This window comes from Leuresthes tenuis, unplaced genomic scaffold (assembly GCF_036924035.1).
Source record: "Leuresthes tenuis unplaced genomic scaffold, fLeuTen1.0.hap1 SCAF_20, whole genome shotgun sequence".
Taxonomy (NCBI): domain Eukaryota; kingdom Metazoa; phylum Chordata; class Actinopteri; order Atheriniformes; family Atherinopsidae; genus Leuresthes; species Leuresthes tenuis.
The window spans coordinates 1,771,736-1,798,214 of NW_027325374.1; the positions used below are offsets into that span (position 1 = coordinate 1,771,736).

Here is a 26,479-nt window from a genome sequence, read left to right on the forward strand (position 1 = left end):
AGGAAGAGGAAGAGGAAGAGGGAGGAAGAGGGAGGAAGGGGAGGAAGGGGAGGAAGAGGAAGAGGAAGAGGGAGGAAGAGGAAGAGGAAGAGGAAGAGGGAGGAAGAGGGAGGAAGAGGAAGAGGGAGGAAGAGGGAGGAAGGGGAGGAAGGGGAGGAAGAGGAAGAGGAAGAGGGAGGAAGAGGAAGAGGAAGAGGAAGAGGGAGGAAGAGGGAGGAAGAGGAAGAGGGAGGAAGAGGGAGGAAGAGGAAGAGGGAGGAAGAGGAAGAGGGAGGAAGAGGGAGGAAGAGGGAGGAAGGGGAGGAAGGGGAGGAAGAGGAAGAGGAAGAGGGAGGAAGAGGGAGGAAGAGGAAGAGGAAGAGGAAGAGGGAGGAAGAGGGAGGAAGGGGAGGAAGGGGAGGAAGAGGAAGAGGAAGAGGGAGGAAGAGGAAGAGGAAGAGGAAGAGGGAGGAAGAGGGAGGAAGAGGAAGAGGGAGGAAGAGGGAGGAAGGGGAGGAAGGGGAGGAAGAGGAAGAGGGAGGAAGAGGGAGGAAGAGGAAGAGGGAGGAAGAGGGAGGAAGAGAGAGGAAGAGGAAGAGGGAGGAAGAGGAAGAGGAAGGGGAGGAAGAGGAAGAGGGAGGAAGAGAGAGGAAGAGGAGGAAGAGGAAGAGGAGGAAGAGGAAGAGGAAGAGGGAGGAAGAGGAAGAGGGAGGAAGAGGGAGGAAGAGGAAGAGGGAGGAAGAGGAAGAGGGGGAGGAAGGGGAGGAAGAGGAAGAGGGAGGAAGAGAGAGGAAGAGGAGGAAGAGGAAGAGGAAGAGGAAGAGGAGGAAGAGGAAGAGGGAGGAAGAGGGAGGAAGGGGAGGAAGGGGAGGAAGAGAGAGGAAGAGGAAGAGGGAGGAAGAGGAAGAGGGAGGAAGAGGGAGGAAGAGGAGGAAGAGGAAGAGGAAGAGGGAGGAAGAGGGAGGAAGAGGAAGAGGAAGAGGAAGAGAGAGGAAGAGGAAGAGGGAGGAAGAGGAAGAGGGAGGAAGAGGGAGGAAGAGGGAGGAAGGGGAGGAAGGGGAGGAAGAGGAAGAGGAAGAGGGAGGAAGAGGGAGGAAGAGGAAGAGGAAGAGGAAGAGGGAGGAAGAGGGAGGAAGGGGAGGAAGGGGAGGAAGAGGAAGAGGAAGAGGGAGGAAGAGGAAGAGGAAGAGGAAGAGGGAGGAAGAGGGAGGAAGAGGAAGAGGGAGGAAGAGGGAGGAAGGGGAGGAAGGGGAGGAAGAGGAAGAGGGAGGAAGAGGGAGGAAGAGGAAGAGGGAGGAAGAGGGAGGAAGAGAGAGGAAGAGGAAGAGGGAGGAAGAGGAAGAGGAAGAGGGAGGAAGAGGAAGAGGGAGGAAGAGGGAGGAAGGGGAGGAAGAGGAAGAGGGAGGAAGAGAGAGGAAGAGGAGGAAGAGGAAGAGGAGGAAGAGGAAGAGGAAGAGGGAGGAAGAGGAAGAGGGAGGAAGAGGGAGGAAGGGGAGGAAGAGAGAGGAAGAGGAAGAGGGAGGAAGAGGGAGGAAGAGGAAGAGGGAGGAAGAGGAAGAGGGAGGAAGAGAGAGGAAGAGGAAGAGGGAGGAAGAGGGAGGAAGAGGAAGAGGGAGGAAGAGAGAGGAAGAGGAGGAAGAGGAAGAGGAGGAAGAGGAAGAGGAAGAGGGAGGAAGAGGAAGAGGGAGGAAGAGGGAGGAAGGGGAGGAAGGGGAGGAAGAGGAAGAGGGAGGAAGAGAGAGGAAGAGGAGGAAGAGGAAGAGGAAGAGGAGGAAGAGGAAGAGGAAGAGGGAGGAAGAGGAAGAGGGAGGAAGAGGGAGGAAGAGGAAGAGGGAGGAAGAGGGAGGAAGAGGAAGAGGGAGGAAGAGGGAGGAAGAGGAAGAGGGAGGAAGAGGGAGGAAGAGGAAGAGGGAGGAAGAGAGAGGAAGAGGAGGAAGAGGAAGAGGAAGAGGAGGAAGAGGAAGAGGAAGAGGGAGGAAGAGGAAGAGGGAGGAAGAGGGAGGAAGGGGAGGAAGGGGAGGAAGAGAGAGGAAGAGGAAGAGGGAGGAAGAGGGAGGAAGAGGAAGAGGGAGGAAGAGGGAGGAAGAGGAAGAGGGAGGAAGAGGGAGGAAGGGGAGGAAGAGGGAGGAAGAGGAAGAGGAAGAGGGAGGAAGAGGGAGGAAGAGGAAGAGGGAGGAAGAGGAAGAGGGAGGAAGAGGGAGGAAGAGGAAGAGGGAGGAAGAGAGAGGAAGAGGAGGAAGAGGAAGAGGGAGGAAGAGAGAGGAAGGGGAGGAAGAGGAAGAGGGAGGAAGAGGAAGAGGGAGGAAGAGGGAGGAAGAGGGAGGAAGAGGAAGAGGGAGGAAGAGAGAGGAAGAGGAGGAAGAGGAAGAGGAAGAGGAAGAGGAGGAAGAGGAAGAGGGAGGAAGAGGGAGGAAGAGGAGGAAGAGGAAGAGGAAGAGGAAGAGGGAGGAAGAGGGAGGAAGAGGAAGAGGGAGGAAGAGGGAGGAAGAGGAGGAAGAGGGAGGAAGAGGAGGAAGAGGAAGAGGAAGAGGGAGGAAGAGGGAGGAAGAGGGAGGAAGAGGAAGAGGGAGGAAGAGAGAGGAAGAGGAGGAAGAGGAAGAGGAAGAGGAAGAGGAGGAAGAGGAAGAGGGAGGAAGAGGGAGGAAGAGGAGGAAGAGGAAGAGGAAGAGGAAGAGGGAGGAAGAGGGAGGAAGAGGAAGAGGGAGGAAGAGGGAGGAAGAGGAGGAAGAGGGAGGAAGAGGAGGAAGAGGAAGAGGAAGAGGAAGAGGAAGGGAGAGGATCCCCCGGGTCTCCTGTCACCCACGGGTCGGTGCTGTTTGCAGCAGAACTTCGGCTCCAGCTGGATGTGAAGCTTCCATCTCAGCTGTTCTGAGGTTCTGTTCTGAGGTTCTGTTCTGTTCTGTTCTGTTCTGAGGTTCTGTTCTGAGGTTCTGTTTGATCTGGGACAGAAATGCTGGCTGCAGCACTTCCTGCTGCAGATTAAAGTGAAACCTGAGCAGGTGTTTGTGGCTTTTTCAGGTGAGGTTTTTGTTTTTTTAGAAGTTCACTAAAAGCTGCTGAAACAAAAGAAACAACTCAAGAATCAAGTGGAAAGTTTCCTCACTGATCATTCAGCTGTTATAAAAGAGAACTCTTCCCAAAAATTGCTTTATTGATAAGACAAATCTGGAGTTACCTGGAGTCATATTTATATAACATATGCAAATCATTCTGGTAAGTATTATGCAAATGAGACAACCGGGAGAAACCTGCAGCTGCATTTGTCAATTATCAGTGTAGGAATGACTGTTCGCTCTTCCAGGACCTATGAGTCAGAAACAAAGAGGTCCGATCCTGTTTCCAGCTGCCTTCGTGTCGCATGAACACTGCAGACCAAGGGCGTAACCATGGTAACCATTGGGGGGGGGTCCAAGAAAAACAAAATTGTTGAGTGCATTATCTACAATTCTTTATTTATCTATGAAAAATTGGACATTTAGAACATAGTTTAGAGGACTACATTGACCATGTAAGTTCACATCTAAAGGAATAGTGTAATTTCTCCGAGACAGTGACTGCCCCCCCACTTTGTTTTGGTTAGCTGCTTACTGTTTACTGACCTTAAACCCACCTACCAATTACAATTATGCTCTTCCAGTAGTTCTGTAGCAAATAGGACAGCTTCCAATGGAAAACGACCAAATACCCAAAGCATGTTTATGGAAATATTTTAATAAGGACAACTAATGATGTAACAAATTACAGACTTTTCCTTTAACAAAACATGTGCCGAGGACTTTTAAGTTAATTTCTATTGTGTCAATGTCTCAAAATGTGCATTAACAATGAAAAGTCTAATAGTCTAATGTTATTTTTGTTTTAAGTTGTTTTATTTTGAAAGGGGGCGGAAGTTTATTTTGTTGATTCTGTGTCGGATTTCCTGTTCTGGTACAATCTGCTCCGTCAAAAGTAGAAGTCCAACGTAAAGATAAGGAGAGCCGCTGGTGAGACGGCGGCGCGCCCGGCGGGTCACGCTCATTGGCTAGAGTGTTAGCGATTGTAGCCGTTACCACGGTAACACACGGAAATACACTGAAAATAAATAAGAAATAACAAGAGACCGATCCCTTGACAGGGTTCATAAAAGGAGAACATGCATTTTACATATTTTCTGCTGTATATTGGGGGGAACAGGTTGGTATTTTCTCAATATTGGGGGGACACGACCCCCCCCAAAGAAGGCGTGGTTACGCCATAGGGGCAGACTAATTACTGCGTATCCCATCATGCATCTGGTTCAGGTTTAGCTGGACATCATCGTGTCTTTCTGGCTGTTCAAAATGTGCCCGTTGAAGCCTGTGGGCTGAGCTCAGCGTGGAGGCAAAGCTGCACACTGAGCTGCTGAAGGACCCTCAAACATTAACATGCAGACATGGACATTTATGGAGAGAGACAGAGGATCTAATGAGGACAAATGTTCAGGTGTTTTTCCCCCAAAACCACCGAGGAAAAGCAGGACAAGCAGAGGAAGGAGAAGACGCGTAAATGAACAAAAAAAAAAACCCAAACGAGCGATTTGTGACATTTTAGACACTAAAAAAGAAAGCATGCACTAAATTATCTTCCCTCAACACAAAGTGAGCCAACACATGCACAGCAGGAGACCCAGAGTGCGTCATCCAGCTCTCAGAGGCTTTCCTCTCGCATCACATCCCATTACAGCAGCAGGGCAGCCAATCACAGAGCGTCTGTGTGGGTGAGCCTTCCAGTGCTGTCGCAAACAGACAAACAAAAGAAGAGGGAGCAGCTGAAAGGAGGCCGAGATCTGAGATCTGAGCAGCGTAAGACAAGAAGAAGAGCTGAGATCTGAGCAGCGTAAGACAAGAAGAAGAGCTGGATCTGAGCAGCGTGAGACAGAAAGAACAGCCGGATCTGAGCAGCGTAAGACAGAAAGAACAGCCGGATCTGAGCAGCGTAAGACAGAAAGAACAGCCGGATCTGAGCAGCGTAAGACAGAAAGAACAGCCGGATCTGAGCAGCGTAAGACAAGAAGAACAGCCGGATCTGAGCAGCGTAAGACAGAAAGAACAGCCGGATCTGAGCAGCGTGAGACAGAAAGAACAGCCGGATCTGAGCAGCGTAAGACAGAAAGAACAGCCGGATCTGAGCAGCGTAAGACAGAAAGAACAGCCGGATCTGAGCAGCGTAAGACAAGAAGAACAGCCGAGATCTGAGCAGCGTAAGACAAGAAGAACAGCCGGATCTAACACAGAAAGAACAGCCGGATCTGAGCAGCGTAAGACAGAAAGAACAGCCGGATCTGAGCAGCGTAAGACAGAAAGAACAGCCGGATCTGAGCAGCGTAAGACAGAAAGAACAGCCGGATCTGAGCAGCGTAAGACAGAAAGAACAGCCGGATCTGAGCAGCGTAAGACAGATAGAACAGCCGGATCTGAGCAGCGTGAGACAGAAAGAACAGCCGGATCTGAGCAGCGTAAGACAGAAAGAACAGCCGGATCTGAGCAGCGTAAGACAGAAAGAACAGCCGGATCTGAGCAGCGTAAGACAAGAAGAACAGCCGAGATCTGAGCAGCGTAAGACAAGAAGAACAGCCGGATCTAACACAGAAAGAACAGCCGGATCTGAGCAGCGTAAGACAAGAAGAACAGCCGGATCTGAGCAGCGTAAGACAGAAAGAACAGCCGGATCTGAGCAGCGTAAGACAGAAAGAACAGCCGGATCTGAGCAGCGTAAGACAGATAGAACAGCCGGATCTGAGCAGCGTAAGACAGAAAGAACAGCCGGATCTGAGCAGCGTAAGACAGAAAGAACAGCCGGATCTGAGCAGCGTAAGACAGAAAGAACAGCCGAGATCTGAGCAGCGTAAGACAGAAAGAACAGCCGAGATCTGAGCAGCGTAAGACAGAAAGAACAGCCGGATCTGAGCAGCGTAAGACAGAAAGAACAGCCGGATCTGAGCAGCGTAAGACAGAAAGAACAGCCGGATCTGAGCAGCGTAAGACAGATAGAACAGCCGGATCTGAGCAGCGTAAGACAGAAAGAACAGCCGGATCTGAGCAGCGTAAGACAGAAAGAACAGCCGGATCTGAGCAGCGTAAGACAGAAAGAACAGCCGGATCTGAGCAGCGTAAGACAGAAAGAACAGCCGGATCTGAGCAGCGTAAGACAGAAAGAACAGCCGGATCTGAGCAGCGTAAGACAGAAAGAACAGCCGGATCTGAGCAGCGTAAGACAGAAAGAACAGCCGGATCTGAGCAGCGTGAGACAGAAAGAACAGCCGGATCTGAGCAGCGTAAGACAGAAAGAACAGCCGGATCTGAGCAGCGTAAGACAGAAAGAACAGCCGGATCTGAGCAGCGTAAGACAGAAAGAACAGCCGGATCTGAGCAGCGTAAGACAAGAAGAACAGCCGGATCTGAGCAGCGTAAGACAGAAAGAACAGCCGGATCTGAGCAGCGTAAGACAAGAAGAAAGAACAGCCGGATCTGAGCAGCGTAAGACAAGAAGAACAGCCGGATCTGAGCAGCGTAAGACAGAAAGAACAGCCGGATCTGAGCAGCGTAAGACAGAAAGAACAGCCGGATCTGAGCAGCGTAAGACAAGAAGAACAGCCGGATCTGAGCAGCGTAAGACAGAAAGAACAGCCGGATCTGAGCAGCGTAAGACAGAAAGAACAGCCGGATCTGAGCAGCGTAAGACAGAAAGAACAGCCGGATCTGAGCAGCGTAAGACAGAAAGAACAGCCGGATCTGAGCAGCGTAAGACAGAAAGAACAGCCGGATCTGAGCAGCGTAAGACAGAAAGAACAGCCGAGATCTGAGCAGCGTAAGACAGAAAGAACAGCCGAGATCTGAGCAGCGTAAGACAGAAAGAACAGCCGGATCTGAGCAGCGTAAGACAGAAAGAACAGCCGGATCTGAGCAGCGTAAGACAGAAAGAACAGCCGGATCTGAGCAGCGTAAGACAGAAAGAACAGCCGGATCTGAGCAGCGTGAGACAGAAAGAACAGCCGGATCTGAGCAGCGTGAGACAGAAAGAACAGCCGGATCTGAGCAGCGTGAGACAGAAAGAACAGCCGGATCTGAGCAGCGTAAGACAGAAAGAACAGCCGGATCTGAGCAGCGTAAGACAGAAAGAACAGCCGGATCTGAGCAGCGTGAGACAGAAAGAACAGCCGGATCTGAGCAGCGTGAGACAGAAAGAACAGCCGGATCTGAGCAGCGTAAGACAGAAAGAACAGCCGGATCTGAGCAGCGTAAGACAGAAAGAACAGCCGGATCTGAGCAGCGTGAGACAGAAAGAACAGCCGGATCTGAGCAGCGTAAGACAGAAAGAACAGCCGAGATCTGAGCAGCGTAAGACAGAAAGAACAGCCGGATCTGAGCAGCGTAAGACAGAAAGAACAGCCGGGCCGAGGATGGAGACGAGGAGCAGTAAGACGGGGAAGGAGCCTTTAAAGGGAGATCAGCTGAGGTGGAGAAGGGTGGAGACATGTAAAACTGCAGCATTTTAACGGTTTAAACACAGATCAATAAGTGACTCCATCAGGCTTTAGGTGCAGCCAAAGTTTCTTTATTAAAATTCGGGTCAGAGCAGCTGAATCTGAATATGTCAGAGTGGGATCCACTGCTTGTTATATTTTGGTTCTGTTGAGTATTTGGTTTAAGTTGCACGTTTATTTATATTTAGTTTTTGTGACAATTGTGTTTATTATGATTTGAGTTCTTGCATATATTGTTTTTTACTGTTAACAAGTAAGTGGATCCACCTGATTGGCTGCTTCCTCCAGGAGTTTGATCCAGAAACATTCACTCCGTTAAGAACGTCCATCTTACTCAAAGTCCTCGTCAACGTTGTCTAAATCTGATAAATATCCTGTCATGTTGCACAAAACTATCAGCAGCAAACTCTGTGTGAAGTTAGCCGACTGTCACAGAGCACGGAGTGAATAAGCTGTGCTGCAGGGGGGCGTGTGGATGAAGTGGTCCCAGTAGAGTGCCTGTGTAGAAATCCCTCCGTTAGCTCTCCTATAGCTGCAAGTAGCCACATAACAGCAGCTATGAGCTAACAGAGCTATAGCACACGTTCATTCATTCATTCTTCTTAAAGTATTGGTGAAATAAAGACAGATAATGCCTTATTTAGAGGCTGCATCCTCTAAGCCCCATTCACTCCGTTATATGGATCTCCAGTTATCTAAATATCTTCAGAAGGACGCCGACTTTCATCAAACTGTTCTCTGTGAGCAGATGAACGTATTTCATGCCAGAAATAAGGTTTAAAAACACCGGAGTTCCCCTTTAATCTGCAGCTAAAACCAGGAACCAGAGTATTACAAACAGGGCAGAAAGTTTTAAAGACGTTAACAGGAACATAAATATTGGTTTTAACCTGCTTTCCTTCAGAAACTTACATCAATAACACATTTCGGAGTCATTTTCCACCCTTAAAGCAAAGCTCAGCAGACAATATGACACCTTTACAGGTGAAAAAAAGCCTTAAAATGACACCTGTTCCCAAAGCCTTCAAAACACAGACAAGGTGAGTCAGAAAGGGAAGTTTGGGCTGAAAGAAGCCCAATTATTCACTGATGTGAGCCTGAAGCAGGTTTAAGGTTATTCCTGTACAGATCTGCATGGATTCATTCAAAGATGCTTAATTACAGACAGAAAACATTCCCAGCAGCTGCGTGATATCAGTCAGTGTGCAAACATGTCAGCAGGGTGGCCGCCTGCATCAAAGAGCTTCGTGTCATCACCCCGCCGGCGGCAGCCAATCAGAGCGCGTCCTGACAGTGACATCACAGCCGGGAGCAGGACGAAGGACATCAGAGGACTTTCACATGAAGGCAGCAGGTGTTGATCAATGACTTCACACACTGAGGCCACGCCCACTATCAGTAAACCCCGCCCCCCGGTGGTTTTGTGTTTAATATGCGTCGTTTTCTGTGTTATTTCTCAGCAGTTGATGGACAGTTATGTTAATGAGCTAAAAATGAGATTTTAATCTAAAACAGGTGGAAAAATAACTCTTTTTGCATTTATCAAAAAGTTCAGGGACTGAATTTAAACACATAGAATACAAAAAAAGAGAGAAATGATGCATAAATAAATAATAATTAGACTTAAAATTAAATGTCAAAGTTAACAACACAAACTTAATTGTAAACAGCAGAAATAAGCATTTATTTCACAACTACTGATAGATTTTTGCTGTATTTCACAAGAATTTAATGGCTAATTAACTCATGCATCAATCTACTTGCATATTTTCATATTTATGCTCAACTTTCTCCAGGTTTTGAATGTCAAAAGTTATCTTTGAGGGAAGGTTGAGTGTTTATGGAGGAGGTGGAGACCCAAACCGGGAGCTAACGAGCAGGGAACCAATGAGCCGTCGTCCAGCAGTGTTTACAGTTTCCTTAAATCTGTCTGCAGCAACACCAGCTTCTCTAAGTGCCTTTCAGACCTGCTTAATCCTCTTGGAGAGTTTAGCCCAATGAGGGGTGAACAGGGGCCATTTGAAAGCTGAGCTCAACCGTTCATTCATCTCCTTTGTAATTAAAAGGAAATCAGAGTCCGAGAGGAGAGCCGGACAGGAGAGGTCGTTCAGAAGCAGCCTGGATCCGTTGGTGATGGGAAGAATGCCTCCAGAGATGCATGTTTTCATGTCACTTCTTCCGGTTTCCCCTTCTGTGCTTTTTCCATTTTCGGCACGTTAGTGATGTTTAAAAGAAGCTTCGGCCTCCGTTTGTCAGGCAGTGATCATCCCAGTCAAAATGTTTGCTGCAAACACGGCAGTCTGCAGGTGAAGGGCTGCAGAAGGAGTGTAGAAGGAGGTAGTTTCCTTAATATCCTGCACCCAGTTACAGGGTGAAAAATGGGGAAAAGCTGCACTCCTTCCTGACCCTGAACGCACCTTCAGGGAAGCAGCTCGGACGCAGCTTTCTTCTTCACTGGTTTTTCCTGTAATCGTCTCGTTTCTGCAGCTCCAACAACATGACTTTAATAAACTGTCTGCTCACATTTACTATCTGTCGCCCCATGAATCTGAAAAGCTCCACCTCAGCAGCCCTTAAACGCACCAAACTTTGGTCACATCCCATCCACAGCCTGATTTATACAACATTTCTCACTAAATCACGATGTGAAAGGATGATTTCCCAGCTGCTGACTGTGTTTTCTGGTGTTCAAGCTGGTTTTCTCCTGTGTTTTTTCCCAGAAAAATACAAATATTATAAAATATATGACGATATGCTCCCTAATTTCAGATTATTATGATAAAACGTCTCACCTGGTTCCTCTTTGTGCTCCTTTACTTCTCTCATGTCAGGACTGAGCCCCCTGAAATGTGTCTTCTGCTGTGAATCTGAATAAAGACGACGGTCAGTTCCTGAGGAGAGCTGCTGACGTCCCGTTTGTTGCTCAGCTGACTGTGTGATGTCAGCGGCGTGATGTCAGCGGCGTGATGTCAGCAGCGACCTGACACCTGATCACACGCCGTTTTAATGCCCCGTGTGACGCTTCGAGTTCCCTGAAACCAGATCAAAGTGTGGCAGCTCTCTGCTTAATGAGCATCATCAGATCTGGGATTCTGCAGATATCGAGCCCAAAGCTTGGACATCATTCCTGAACTCGCCACAGATCCGTGTGAAGCTCCATCACGTATGAACTCAGTTCGGTTCGTTTCCTCGGCCCTGTTTTGTGTTTTCTGGGATCCATCTTTACTCCTCAGTCTTCCTCAGGGATGAAGATGGCAGAGGCCCAGAACTCAGGACTCTTAAAACTGCAGGAATCTACTCCAGGAAAAGCATTTTGAATTAAAAATGGCATTTTTGGGTCTCACATAAGCTCCAAAATGGTCGGTGGTGTGATGACTGAGAGGAAATGAAACACTGATGGAGATGAGCTCACATCCTGTTCCGGGTCAGAACCGGACATCAATCCAAAGCCGGGTCACTCCTTGTTGCTAAATAAAACCGCGACACACATGCAGCATTGATCTATTTCTAATTTCTAAGTAATTTCTGCGTTGTTTTTAGTGAGATTCAGTTAATTTATCACGTTCTTTGGCTCGATTCACACGCTGCTGCCTTCAGCACCGAGTTCAAACAGAGCAGCAGGAACAATGCGTCTGAAGAACTTTTTTAACTTTCCCGAAGAGACCAACGATCAGTAAATCCGTCTTATCTGGGTTTTTACTGCTTTTAAAGGGCAATTCTGTCATATTTCTTTGTTTTTATTGTAAATAACACCCACAACAGGTCCAAAACTAAATATAAATGCCAGAGATAATGACCACAGGCTGAGCAGACTGTGAGAATATAAACTGTTAACTGTTGTTGGCCTCCAGCGGCCCTGAGAAGCAAACCTTTGCATGGAGAACAGGGGATTTTGTTTTGTTATGTTATGTTTATGCATTTAACAGGTAGGCAGGTAGGGTAAGAGGGTTTTGCCTAAGGACCCCTACTGGAGGTAATACCTTTCATGCAGGGGATTTGAACCCAGGTCTGAAAGGGGGTAATCACACCACTACACTATCCAGCCCCCGTTTTCTACCATTTTCTGTCCCATTAAGACTGGAATCATCATATGTTTGCAGCTCCTTTCAGACCTGGTCACATTGAGCTTTTTCAAAACACACAAAAAGAAAAAAAGGATTCATTTTCCCATCAGTCTGTGCAAATAAATGAAAATAATGTTTGTGAACATGTGTGGCGCCCCCTGGAGTTTAAGGATAATGACTTTATCACCATGAGGTCGAGCTCACTCTGGGCCTGGTTTACACACCTGGAAATTCCCACGGACACTGAACATCTGCCACATGCTGCAGCTTGAGAAACAGGAAGCAAAACGATTACAAAACGATTCAGAAACGTCTGAAACAGAGAAAGTTTCCCTCAGTAAATGATGAATGTCGTCGGCAGGACTCCAGACTCGGTTCTCCAGGCTGTTGTTTTGTGTGCATGAGGGTGGAAATAAAACCGAGTGTGAGAGAAAGTTCTGCCCCGAGCAGCACAGCGGCTCTCTGCGTTGGTTTTATTAGGTTTAGATCTAAGGGACTCTGCAGAGATAAGATAACATAATAGGAGTTATTCATCACTGATTTATCCTTTCAATGACTGGGACAATATTCTTTGGGTCGGTAGAACTCGGTAGAATTTAATTTGCTGTTCTTTCCAACAAGTAATTCATTAAAAATGTTGCTCTGTGCTGCAGGGAAAGAAATTCCAGACATGGAAGCAGAAAGAAAACTAACTGAATTCACAAGGCTCTTCTTCTGTGGTGGAAATGATCCATTAATGGTGTTACCTGTCCAATGAATGACCAGCACCTAACTGGTCTCCTTACTGGTCTCCTAACTGGTCTCCTAACTGGTTTCCTAACTGGTCTCCTAACTGGTCTCCTAACTGGTCTCCTAACTGGTTTCCTAAATGGTCTCCTAACTGGTTTCCTAAATGGTCTCCTAACTGGTTTCCTAACTGGTCTCCTAACTGGTCTCCTAACTGGTTTCCTAACTGGTCTCCTAACTGGTTTCCTAACTGGTCTCCTAACTGGTCTCCTAACTGGTTTCCTAACTGCTCTCCTAACTGCTCTCCTAACTGGTCTCCTAACTGGTCTCCTAACTGGTTTCCTAACTGGTTTCCTAACTGGTTTCCTAACTGGTCTCCTAACTGGTCTCCTAACTGGTTTCCTAACTGGTCTCCTAACTGGTTTCCTAACTGGTTTCCTAACTTCTCTCCTAACTGGTTTCCTAACTGGTCTCCTAACTGGTCTCCTAACTGGTCTCCTAACTGGTCTCCTAACTGGTTTCCTAACTGGTCTCCTAACTGGTTTCCTAACTGGTCTCCTAACTGGTCTCCTAACTGGTCTCCTAACTGGTCTCCTAACTGGTTTCCTAACTGGTTTCCTAACTGGTCTCCAGCCTGTGAAACCTCTGCAGATGGTCCAGAACGCGGCGGTGCGTCTGGTCTTGGATCAGCCTAAAAGAACACGCCCCCCCTCTGTTCATTGAGCTCCTCTGGCTGCCCTTAGCATCAGATCCAAGTCCCTGATGTTAGCTACAAAGAGCTTAATGGAACGGCTCCATCTGCTTGAATGCTCTTGCAAAGGCTTCTGTCCCAACTGGGTCCCTCCGTTGGTCCCAGGATTGTCGTCTAGCAGCTCCTACACCACGCCTAAGACAATCCAAACTCTGTTCATGTGTCATCCCACGATGGTGGAATGACCTACCGAGCGCTACCAGAACAGGGGCGTCCCTGTCTATCTTCAAGAAGCTCCTGAAAACCCAGCTCTTCAGAGAGCATCTCCTATCCCAGCACTTACCTTGTACTTCCCTCCCCCCTCTATCTCTGCACTTTATCTTTCTGCTCTTCCTTCTATGCCTGCACCCTATCTCTACTCTGTCCCCTCTGACAGAGTCGGACTCCTGGGTTCCTTCTATGTAGCTTATTGTTAGCTTTTATAAAGCTGTTATATCTTCATTTGTAAGTCTCTTTGGATAAAAGCGTCTGATAAATACAGAAACAGAAACATTTCAGAGACCATCTATAAACTGTATTCGACAGCAGAAACCTGACGGTGCTTCATTAAACCAGGGAGCCACTGACATGCATCAGGTTTTAATTCTTTATGATGGTTTCTGAGGGGAAAAAAACAACTTCTGTCCAATGAGGAACCTAAGATCCAATCTGTTGCTTAAAGGAATGAGGCTCATAATGTTTGTAAATGAGGAAGCAAGCGGAGGAGCTTCTTTAATCATCATCACAGCCGACTGACAGTCCGGACGGGTCCGCTCAGACTCAACCAGACAGCAGCACCAAGAAGCCCATCTGCTCCTCCAGTCCCTCAACAATGAGGCCCTAATCTGAATGAATGGGCCTGGTGCTCAGCTCACACTTCTAATGGCTTTGCTCATCACACCGAGCGAGGGAGGGAGGATGGAGCCGAAGAGGGGGAAACAATGTGTGCTTAGAGGGAGATGCATGCACTTTGTTTTCAGCCGACTGATGCTCCTAAACCAACAAACCTCGTGCACGTGTCAACAAGTCGCGCTGCAGCGTTAGATTAGCTTCTCAAACATGTTTTTCTGCTTTTTGCAAAACAATTAAATTTAGCCACAGGTCACAAGAAGCTAACGTTTTAGCTCAATAGCTGATAGAATGGAAGAAAAGACACAGAATAAGAGAAATAAAAGAGGAAGAGAGCAGAAAACAAGGCGTTCTGGATCAATAAAGTTGTGGGATTAAGTCCAAGAGCTTTTCCAAGGTTTACAAACTCAATCCAACCCCCTGAAAGGACAATTATGTTCGAATGGAAAACCAATAAAAGGCGGATGGTGATGAGAACAACGTCAGAACAACAAAGAAGAAGTACATGTAGAACTGAATAAAACATTTCAGTCTGAACCAGAGCCACCGTGACCCACAAACCGTTCTTTAAGAAACACGCACAGCGACTGCTGCGTTTCCCACTCCAGCATCAGCCCGAATACATTAAAGTGGGAGGAAGTAGGTCAGAGCATCCGGAGCTGCAGCCTCTTAGCTTCCAGGTGATGATCTGCTGAATATTTCTATGATTAGGAGCTGTTTTCAGGAGGGAAACATCTATGTTCTGTGAGATCTCCACAAAGATGGAGCATTCTGGATATTATTGAGTGAAAAAACACTCATTTTTAAAAGCTTTTAACCCTTTAGGCGCCAGAGGTTTTTTGCAAAAATCCTTGATTTTGACAAATAAATTTCAAAAGGCTCTATCTTAAAACTAATAGGAGATAGAGACTTTTTGTAAATTAGAGAAATGTCAAGGATGACCCAAAGTTTACGTAGGAAGCAAATTGACACACCTAATTTGCATATTATGACGTCATGGCGTGGCGGCCATCTTGGATTATAGAATTCTGTGTTCAAAGAAAGCAGGAGTTGGTTTAGAATCACAATAAAAGGTTTATTCATGTAGTTTTTATGTCTGAAAAGCATTATCAGCTGCTTGCTCCGTAATTACTGGAAGATGAATAAAAACAAAGTGTTCTTAGGCTTTTCTCTTTGTAAAGTTGGTGAACACAATGATAACCTGCTCAGTTTGATTCTCAGAGGGTGAAGCTTGGCCTGCAGCTCACAGGTTGGACTCGTTACTGGGGTTTTCCTTTGAACTGCGGTGGTTTAACTCTTTTTCTCACTGACAAACAGGATTTAAGAAGTATTTATGGTGCTTCTGACGGGCCTTTTTAGAGGAACAGCACCTGAGTGTTATGATGAGCTCACTGTGGCTCCAACAGCGGATCAAAGCTAACGGACGCCATGTTTGATTTGGTCTTTTTCTTTTGGAATATCATTATCTCAAGATAAAGCTTGTTTTGTAGTGATAACAATCTGAGATGTTTGTGTTGGCTGTTTTCTTCAGATGTCACCACAAACCGTGTGATGGAGCTGGAGGTTAAACTCTCAGATGGCCTCACGCCACAGAGCAGACGTTTAACTAAGCCCAGCCACATTAAACAATGGAGCAAAGTGTGAACAAACCAGCCAAAGTTTACTTTCTCATCAGAGATTTCTCTTTCATTTGTTGTCATATATTTACTGAATGATTGTGTGGAAAGTGCCTGTGTCGGTGGATGAGACTCAGAACCAGAAGCTCAGATCTCACAGCTGCCATTTCTGCCCAGAAACTGAAGCTGATCCAACACTGAGGTTCCTATAAAGCCCCGTATGATGAGGAAACTGACCAAGGTTCCCTCAGAAATGTCTCTAAAGACAGCGGAGGAGGCTGTGGACTTCAGGAAGAACTCAGCCTCAGCTACCCCCCCCCATCACCCTCTGGAGTCTTTCTGCTTCCTGGGAACTATCATCACTCAGGACCTAAAGTGGGAGCTGAACATCAGCTGCCTCACAAAGAAAGCCCAGCAGCAGCTGTAGAAACCCAGCAGAACTCAGCTGGAACTTAAAATAAAACATCTTCTGCAGTGGAAAACGGGATTAGATTCAAATAAAATCTCAAAAGTGCTCTAAATGCCCCCAAAACGTCATCACAGGAGCTGTTAATAAAGAATTAAACACTCTAATCAAACTGAAACTTGAGTCGTTGCACCACACAGACACAGAAAATGACGATTAACATGCGAGGAACATAATCTCGCTTCAGAGAAAACAAACCGAGCCCAAACGCCTTCTCTCCACACAGACCCTGATGTCGCTTTGACTAATTGGCGCTGGGATCACAGAGCGTCTCCGCCACATCAGAAACCGAAAACATCCATTTCTGCACTTAAACGGTTCTCCAAAGAATAATCCAAATTGGCTTTGAAGCAAACACTCGAGAAAGCTGGGTTTAAAAAGCGAAAACGTGCCTGTTCTGTTAGCTGCAGAGGACACAGCTGGCTGGAAGGTAAATGCGCTTCGATGAAGAAGTTTTAGCCTCATTATTGCACAGTTTCTCCCATCAGGAGCTTCACAGCATCAGCTTTCTTCAGGGTGGAAGATAATTCTTCCCCATCCCGTCACATTCAGTTCTAATAAGCCCAATCGGGTCTGGACATTTGCTCACATGCACACCGACATGCGCCAAAAGAGAGGAAAACGCTGTTAAATTCATGAAGAGCGTTAGAAACAGTGAAGCTTTTAAAGTGTAAATCCATCAGAAAGAGACAACATGATGACTTTTATTTGACCGCTTCAGCCTCAGAGCGTCTCTCTCCGACTTCTCTGAAGTCCAGTGATAGAAATCAATGCAACCTCAGGTTCTGAATCACATTTTACTGTCAACATAACAGCAATCCTGCCTCCAACCCTCTGAACCCAGAGGCCTGCACAGCTTTTCACTCTAAGATGTCATCAGGAGCCGTGATCCCGTACAGGTCGGTCCATTTGTTCGCCTCCTCTTCACCGAGGGGCTGCCTGCTGACCCGAGTCGGATCAGAAGTTCACTCTGAGCCCTCAGCAGCTGTGAAATCTGTCCAGAACCCAGAGCAGAACCGGTTTAACCAGTCTGATGCGATGTCTGAAAGCGTTCAAACCAGACCCGGAACGAACCACGGTTTGAAGCTAACGGCGGCAGCGCCTCAAACACCTGCCGGTACCGTCCGTGGGATCCAAAGAGAGAACGGGTGCAGCCTCCATGTTGGACATTCATACGGAGGAGGAGCCGGTTTTATCCACAGGATGAACACTTTGGACCCGGGTATGAGCTACCAAGCAGGACCTGTTCACAGGAAGCTGCCCCGCCTCACTTCTGGACACCAGAGAGCCGTTGGGGGGGGGGATTTACTCCACTAAAACGGTGCATTTTATCCACGATGCCTGGGCTGGTCTTCTGTTTGTAACCAGCTTTAAACTCTTTAAATTCAGGTAAATGTACATTTCACTGAAGGGAAAGTCACTGCTTTTTACATTTTACTGCTCAAATAAAAACTCATTCCGACTCATTTCTTTGTCATCTGTAGTGTTGCTGCTTGGGGGGTTCACATACTTTGTTACTGAACACAGATTCTCTCTGTGGAGACGCAGATGACCTCAGATCCCAGCAAACAAACAGGAAACGCGAAGCGGCCGCGATGTATCTGTAGTTAAATCCTGTCATTAGGATCTGTGTCGTCTCCTGACTCCCGTCACACTGGAACTGAACTTAGAAGAGGCTCAAAGCTTCAGTTATTTACCTTTTTCCCTCTCATTCGCCCCCTTTAAAAGGCGTAAACAACACGGAGCACATGGAGGATCCAGGCTTTCTGCTGCTCTCTGTGCTCACTTCACAGCGCAGCCTTTGCTGTGATGTGGAAGCTATAAAAAGAACTCACTGAGCATCACTGACGGCTGTTTATCACACAATAAGCTTCATGTTGCACGATAACTTCACTGTGTTGCATATCCTTTAACTTCAGAGAAAGTGAGGTGGAGAGGAGAAGAAGAGCTGCAGCCAGCAGCTGATTTCCTGTCTGTAATTAATCCTGCTTGTGCTGCATCTCATCCTAAAAAACACATATGGGCCGCTGTCCTGCAGGTTTTAGATGTTTCCCTGCTTCAACCTGATTCAGATTAAATGGATCTCTTCTAAAGATTGTTAAGTTCTGCAGCAGCCTGCTAATGATGCATTGATCTGATTCAGGTGCATTGAAGCAGGGAAACATCTAAAACCTGCAGGACAGCGGCCCTCCAGGACCGGAGTTTGACATCCCTGCCCTAACTACACATATCATTCACTTCCTTCTCCTCTCCACACCCCCCTTTTTCTTTCTCTGGAGCTTAAACAAAGGCTTAGGAGGTCCAGCTGCCTCTGGATGTTGCAGCTGCTGATTGTAACTTGTCCCTTTGGATAAAAACATCTGCTAAATGCATAAATATGAATGCAGATTTGCTCACAGGCTCGATTTAACGCTTTAAAGCTTTAATGTGGGCTTTTCAGGAGAAGTTTGTGCATGCTTTAGCTCTCTGATCGGTCATCTCACACCTTCCACTTCTCTCATTATGCCTTTTTTCAGTCTGCTAATGATGCATTGATCTGATTCAGGTGTGTTGAAGCAGGGAAACATCTAAAACCTGCAGGACAGCGGCCCTCCAGGACCGGAGTTTGACATCCCTGCTAAAAACTGTGGGCAGACAGGAGAAACACATCAGGAGAACTTTACCCACCGAGTGCTCAATGATCTACAGCCTGTGCAGCAACTTCTAGCACAGCTCAAATATCTGGAATCCATCTTCCAGGAGGACAGAAATAAGGCTGGAACCAGAGAAATCCAACAGCTCCACGAGAACGCAACAGGAAGGCTCTGCTCTGGGGCCACGCCGGCGTCGTTTGGGCTTAATGTTCATCGAGTTGCTGGTTCAGATCTCAGCTCCTGAAACACTTACTCTAAATCACCCCGGATAAGGGTTTCTCAGCGGCTAAATGCCGCCATCCGTCTAAATCCCTACATTGTAATTGCCACCATCACATATTGATTACACTCAAAAATCCATCGAGGCTAATGCGATTTCATTAAGATACAGTCTAAGTAAGTTATTCCAAACAAATACAGCCGACAGGAGAGTCCATCTCTGAAGTTCTGCTGCGACATCTCAGGTGGAAACTTTGCCCGGTGAGTGCATGTTGGCTAACTGGCCTGAAGCAGACGGGACCGGAGAGATTCTGCTGAAACGCACCTATAAGTGAGTCACCACAGAGATGTGGAACCCTGCAGGGTTTAATGGAAGCAGCCAGTCAAGTGTTCCCTCATAACAACGCCAGAATATAAGCCAAAGAAAACATCTCTGATGGAAATCTAGCCTCCTCCCCGCTCAGAAACAGGGCCACGGATCAACTTTCACACTTCTGCATTTCAGTTGGACGACAACAGTCAGTTTAAAAAGCTGTTTTCATGCCTAAAATGAACAAACAGAAGTCTGAACTCTGCTGGTAACCCACAGGAGCTTCAGGGTGATTTAATAAATCTACTGGAGCCGCATCACTGAGGGAGGAACAGTGGGAACAGAGATCCACTTCAGCCTGAGATCCTTAGAATATAATTCACATCATTTCCGTTCGGAACCAGCAGATGAAGCTTCCTGCCCGACAGATAAAGACATTATGGTCCTGGAAGAAGCCATCAGGATCGATCTGCGACAAAAGCTAGCTAAACGATGCCAGCATCGACCAAATCCCCTCACTGCTGCGGCTGTTAAACAGTATTTTGTTGCTCCCTCATACTTCAGCGTGAATTTACAGTCAGACGCAGTTACAGATAAGAACAAGCTGGAGAAAAAAGACGTTCAAAAGACTCCCGAGATCTTACAGACGCTCAGATTCTGCATCAGAAACATCAGAGAACAAAGAAAATCCACATTTTCATGCAGATTCTCCTCTCAGAATCTGGATTTCAATCAGTTTTACTCTCCCAAAGCACAGCTGGAGACGTCCAACTCTTACCGTACTCGATGTCGTAGAAGACGATGAACTTCTGCCAGCGCAGCTCCTCCACCAGCGTCAGCATGACGTCGTTGAGGCGCACGGGCGGCCGGGCGGCCAGCGTGTAGCGCTGCCCTCCGGGGCTCGGGTTGAACTGGCAGGCGGTCCTGGGGGATCCCTCGCTGTTCCTCTGGATGTACAGGTGCGGGATGTGCATGGCGTCCGTCAGGGACTGCAGAGCGCTGGCCGACGCGCAGCCGGTTGAGGTGACCAACGCCAAGATACCCTGGTTCATCAGCTCACAGGCTGCGGGGGGGAGGAAAGGGGAGATGTCAGCGGGGGGCAGAAGGGGAGTTAAAAACACACAGAACACTGTCATTAATGATGATTAAACAGGCCCAAAAGGTCAAAGGTCAAACGCAGCCGACAGCAGCGGTCCAGTAACTACAGAGCAGTGTGCGGAGCTTACAGGAAACATACGAAGGAAACAAAGTCCTAAATCATCTTCAGGGGGATACTTTCAGCTGTCAGAACTCAGTGACTCTTTACTTTTAACCAACCACGCGCTGCAGATACGATGCCTGCTGATAAAAGCAGCCGTCAGCAGTCTCCACATTCAGCCAAGCTCGGTGCTAATGATGCACCGGGCTTTCAGGCTAAAGGACGTCTTTACTTTAGGATCAACAACAGCGGCGATTAAACTGGGAAAACCAAAAGATTACAAAGTAGAAACCGACGAGAGAAACGTCAAACAAGCGAGGAACCAGGAAACAGAACCTGTAGTAAAGAAGGAGCAGAACCGGGCAGCTGAGTGTGGACCAAAGAAGTGATAAAAGCACAGAAAGGAAATCCTTTAGGTTTAATTCAAGACTGAAGAATCCAAATTCACTCGAGTATAATCTGATGTGTTAATGAAACCAGCGAGCTGCACCGAACCCTCGGTTCGATATGATACCCGGTCCTGATCAGGCAGCAGAACCAACCGGCAGAAGCAGCCTCAGAGAAGGCGCCGACGGCCAAAAATGAGCCTGGAGGAACATTTAAAGCCATTAGAAGGAATCTCAAGGACTTCCAGGCATCACCTGGTGCACCTGAAACACTGATTTTTATCATCATCGCTGAGCCAACCTGGCAACAAAAGATGTTTTTGGTTCTTAGAACAGAAACCTGCGGGTCGGACCTTTAAAGGAAGCTGTTTCCATCACCTGGTGCACCCGAAACACTGATTTTTATCATCATCACAGAGCCAACCTGGCAACAAAAGATGTTTTTGGTTCTTAGAACAGAAACCTGCGGGTCGGACCTTTAAAGGAAGCTGTTTCCATCACCTGGTGCACCCGAAACACTGATTTTTATCATCATCACGAGCCAACCTGGCAACAAAAGATGTTTTTGGTTCTTAGAACAGAAACCTGCGGGTCGGACCTTTAAAGGAAGCTGTTTCCATCACCTGGTGCACCCGAAACACTGATTTTTATCACCATCACCGAGCCAACCTGGCAACAAAAGATGTTTTTGGTTCTTAGAACAGAAACCTGCGGGTCAGACCTTTAAAGGAAGCTGTTTCCATCACCTGGTGCACCTGAAACACTGATTTTTATCATCATCACCGAGCCAACCTGGCAACAAAAGATGTTTTTGGTTCTTAGAACAGAAACCTGCGGGTCGGACCTTTAAAGGAAGCTGTTTCCATCACCTGGTGCACCCGAAACACTGATTTTTATCACCATCACCGAGCCAACCTGGCAACAAAAGATGTTTTTGGTTCTTAGAACAGAAACCTGCGGGTCAGACCTTTAAAGGAAGCTGTTTCCATCACCTGGTAAAAAAAAACCCACTGATTTTTATCACCATCACCGAGCCAACCTGGCAACAAAAGATGTTTTTGGTTCTTAGAACAGAAACCTGCGGGTCAGACCTTTAAAGGAAGCTGTTTCCATCACCTGGTGCACCCGAAACACTGATTTTTATCACCATCACCGAGCCAACCTGGCAACAAAAGATGTTTTTGGTTCTTAGAACAGAAACCTGCGGGTCAGACCTTTAAAGGAAGCTGTTTCCATCACCTGGTGCACCCGAAACACTGATTTTTATCATCATCACCGAGCCAACCTGGCAACAAAAGATGTGTTTGGTTCTTAGAACAGAAACCTGCGGGTCAGACCTTTAAAGGAAGCTGTTTCCATCACCTGGTGCACCCGGAACACTGATTTTTATCACCATCACCGAGCCAACCTGGCAACAAAAGATGTTTTTGGTTCTTAGAACAGAAACCTGCGGGTCGGACCTTTAAAGGAAGCTGTTTCCATCACCTGGTAAAAAAAAAAACACTGATTTTTATCATCATCACCGAGCCAACCTGGCAACAAAAGATGTGTTTGGTTCTTAGAACAGAAACCTGCGGGTCAGACCTTTAAAGGAAGCTGTTTCCATCACCTGGTGCACCCGAAACACTGATTTTTATCACCATCACCGAGCCAACCTGGCAACAAAAGATGTTTTTGGTTCTTAGAACAGAAACCTGCGGGTCAGACCTTTAAAGGAAGCTGTTTCCATCACCTGGTGCACCCGAAACACTGATTTTTATCATCATCACTGAGCCAACCTGGCAACAAAAGATGTGTTTGGTTCTTAGAACAGAAACCTGCGGGTCAGACCTTTAAAGGAAGCTGTTTCCATCACCTGGTGCACCCGAAACACTGATTTTTATCACCATCACCGAGCCAACCTGGCAACAAAAGATGTTTTTGGTTCTTAGAACAGAAACCTGCGGGTCGGACCTTTAAAGGAAGCTGTTTCCATCACCTGGTAAAAAAAAAAACACTGATTTTTATCATCATCACCGAGCCAACCTGGCAACAAAAGATGTTTTTGGTTCTTAGAACAGAAACCTGCGGGTCGGACCTTTAAAGGAAGCTGTTTCCATCACCTGGTAAAAAAAAAAACACTGATTTTTATCATCATCACCGAGCCAACCTGGCAACAAAAGATGTTTTTGGTTCTTAGAACAGAAACCTGCGGGTCAGACCTTTAAAGGAAGCTGTTTCCATCACCTGGTGCACCTGAAACACTGATTTTTATCATCATCGCTGAGCCAACCTGGCAACAAAAGATGTTTTTGGTTCTTAGAACAGAAACCTGCGGGTCAGACCTTTAAAGGAAGCTGTTTCCATCACCTGGTAAAAAAAAAAACACTGATTTTTATCATCATCACCGAGCCAACCTGGCAACAAAAGATGTTTTTGGTTCTTAGAACAGAAACCTGCGGGTCAGACCTTTAAAGGAAGCTGTTTCCATCACCTGGTAAAAAAAAAAACACTGATTTTTATCATCATCACCGAGCCAACCTGGCAACAAAAGATGTGTTTGGTTCTTAGAACAGAAACCTGCGGGTCAGACCTTTAAAGGAAGCTGTTTCCATCACCTGGTGCACCCGAAACACTGATTTTTATCATCATCACTGAGCCAACCTGGCAACAAAAGATGTGTTTGGTTCTTAGAACAGAAACCTGCGGGTCAGACCTTTAAAGGAAGCTGTTTCCATCACCTGGTGCACCCGAAACACTGATTTTTATCATCATCACCGAGCCAACCTGGCAACAAAAGATGTTTTTGGTTCTTAGAACAGAAACCTGCGGGTCAGACCTTTAAAGGAAGCTGTTTCCATCACCTGGTGCACCCGAAACACTGATTTTTATCACCATCACCGAGCCAACCTGGCAACAAAAGATGTGTTTGGTTCTTAGAACAGAAACCTGCGGGTCAGACCTTTAAAGGAAGCTGTTTCCATCACCTAGTGCACCCGAAACACTGATTTTTATCATCATCACCGAGCCAACCTGGCAACAAAAGATGTGTTTGGTTCTTAGAACAGAAACCTGCGGGTCAGACCTTTAAAGGAAGCTGTTTCCATCACCTGGTGCACCCGAAACACTGATTTTTATCATCATCACCGAGCCAACCTGGCAACAAAAGATGTTTTTGGTTCTTAGAACAGAAACATGCGGGTCGGACCTTTAAAGGAAGCTGTTTCCATCACCTGGTGCACCCGAAACACTGATTTTTATCACCATCACCGAGCCAACCTGGCAACAAAAGATGTTTTTGGTTCTTACAACAGAAACCTGCGGGTCGGACCTTTAAAGGAAGCTGGAATCGGTGCGTCTCCAGATGTTCTCCAGATGTTCCAGAAGCAGATCTGTGGCAGACATCCAGCTGTGGGATCCCTCCCACTTTCTCACCTGGCTGTTCTGCTGCCATCTGCAGCATCAGCTCACCTAAAGCTGGAAAATTCTGCCCTCTTCCCACAGATGTTGACCCAGTAAAAGCCACCTTTGCTCCTGCCAACATCTCTTCTTCTGCTACATGCTGCACTCTGGGTTTTTTCCTCGTTCAGACCATGGCAGCGTCCTCTCTGACCCTCTGTACATTTAAACTCTGGATGCAGAGCTTGGAAATCAATTTTCCGTAAGCAGAGTGCTGAGGTAGCATGAAGCTCGCAGCTAATCAGGCTCTCCCTTTGAAGCAGGTACATCAAACCCTGTTAGAGGACCTAAAACGTCAGAGCAGGAGGCGCCACTTTGCCTCCGAGCCCCTTCATCTTCATGCTTCTAATAAACAACTTAATGTGAGCAGGATCTTATTCTTAAAAGGCTCTTTTTAAATCATATTTGACAAAAAAGCAAAGCCTGTTTCATCCTGGTCCCACTAAATTAGCAGGTGGAAGGAAAAGTGCTGTTATTTCAGAGCTACTTCCAAACCACTCCTCTCCACAACTTCAGCCCAAAGCCTGAGGAAGACCTTCCCTCCTGCCTTCAGACGTATTTCTACGCCTCTCAGAAGTCTTTCATCTCTGGTTAGAGCCCAACTTTCTCTGCAGGAGGTGATCTGTTCAGAGTAAAAGGTCAAAAGATGCTCCAGAGGGCAGCCGGCCGGTTCTGACGGAGCTCTCAGCGGGGAAAAGGAAGAAGAAGAAGAAGACATCCAGCCGTCTTTTCAGGGCGCAAAATCCATCTTTATTATGGCGACAGCCTTCTGTTTGAGAGCTGTGCCTCGTCAGCATTTGGCAGTTTAGAAAAGTGATGATGAGACAGAAAAATGTCCAACAAAATCTAAATAGTCTTAAAGATAATTAGGCAAATGTGGCCTCTGTGAAATTAGAGCTAATGAACTCGCTCTGCGGTAATTAGAGCGCAGCGTTTCATCAGGTTACCAAAGATTTCTGCAGAAGGACAAACAGATGAAGGTGGAATCGGACTCTGAGGTCAAATTAATAAAAATACACAAGATCTGGGTCTTTTTTAAGAGCTGCAATGAGACTCTTGAAGCCTTTAAAATAGCTTTTACCTCAGGTTTCAGCGCATATATTCAGCTCTCTGTGGTTTCTGGGTCTGGAACCTTTTTTTTTCCAGTAAAACATGTTTGCTGAGGCTGATGAGCCGTTATCTGTGGGTCCAGAGAGGCGGGGAACAGAAACCCACAGAAATCTGATTTAAAGGGATTTAAATCTGATTTAAAGGGACAGATCAGAGTTTTCCACGATAACAGAAAGTGGACATAAAGGAATATGACCGATTCAGGACAGGAAGCAAATCTTATCATTTATTTATAGACATATAAACTGTTTAATTTGACGCCACTTCCTGTTGAACTGCCGTAGAATCACTCGAAGGGTGAGGGTTACAGCTTTATTAGAGTTCAGATTCAGTCATGAAGTCATGATCTGAGCAAACAAAGCAGAGCTCCAGCTGCAGCTCTGTTTAAATCATGGAAAACCTCCTGCAGGAGGACATTTTCCATGATTTAAACAGAGCTGCTCTTTGGGACTTTGTGTTTTCACTCTGCCTGGACATGCTGCTGAGAAAACAGCTGTAAAAAAGGATAAAAATAACCTTAAAAAATGAAGCCAGCTGTTTGCTTCCTGCTGTCAGCCATCAGAATTAACTTTAAACCTTAAAGGTGACTTATTTTGATCTGTTTCTTAGGTTTTACTGAGATGCATGAGACAGGCTTTGGTCAAAACAGCTGTTGGTTTAAGCACAGCGACCTTTGACCCCCTCCTGGAGGGGCGGAGCCAGAGAAATCCGTCTGGTGATGTCAGAAGCTACTCTGACCCCCAAATAAATGTTATTTGAGGAGTAGATGGAAGATGCATGCTCCTCAGTACAGCTGACAGCAGAACATTTCCACCAGAAGCTGGCTTCATCCGTCCAGCAGGGTGGATGTGAGTGGGCGGGGCTTAGCAGAGGAGGCGGGGCTTAGCAGAGGGGGCGGAGCCATATACTTTTCAACTTTCAAACAAAGGGGAACTAAAACAAAATGCCTGGATTGTTTTTTTGGGTTTTTGGGGCAGTTTTACACCTTCTGGTGACCTCAGACGCCCTGATATCTGCTCCCAGGAGCAGGAAGAAGGAGTTTTACACCTGCTGGTGACCTCAGACGCCCTGATATCTGCTCCCAAAAGCAGGAAGAAGGAGTTTTACAGCTGCTGGTGACCTCAGACGCCCTGATATCTGCTCCCAGGAACAGGAAGGAGGAGTTTTACACCTGCTGGTGACCTCAGACGCCCTGATATCTGCTCCCAGGAGCAGGAAGAAGGAGTTTTACACCTGCTGGTGACCTCAGACGCC

The 26,479-nt window shown here is 46.9% G+C and overlaps 1 protein-coding gene across 3 annotated transcripts in view; it reads right to left on the reverse strand.

Moving 5' to 3' along the window:
• The window catches only part of grid1b (glutamate receptor, ionotropic, delta 1b), a 595,515-nt gene that overhangs the window by 264,399 nt on the left and 304,637 nt on the right, over positions 1–26,479 (reverse strand). For all 3 annotated transcript variants that reach the window (XM_072373293.1, XM_072373292.1, XM_072373294.1), the window contains exon 3: positions 19,872–20,156. In XM_072373293.1, the coding sequence (XP_072229394.1) occupies positions 19,872–20,156 (285 nt within the window). The remainder of the gene's footprint in view (positions 1–19,871; positions 20,157–26,479) is intronic.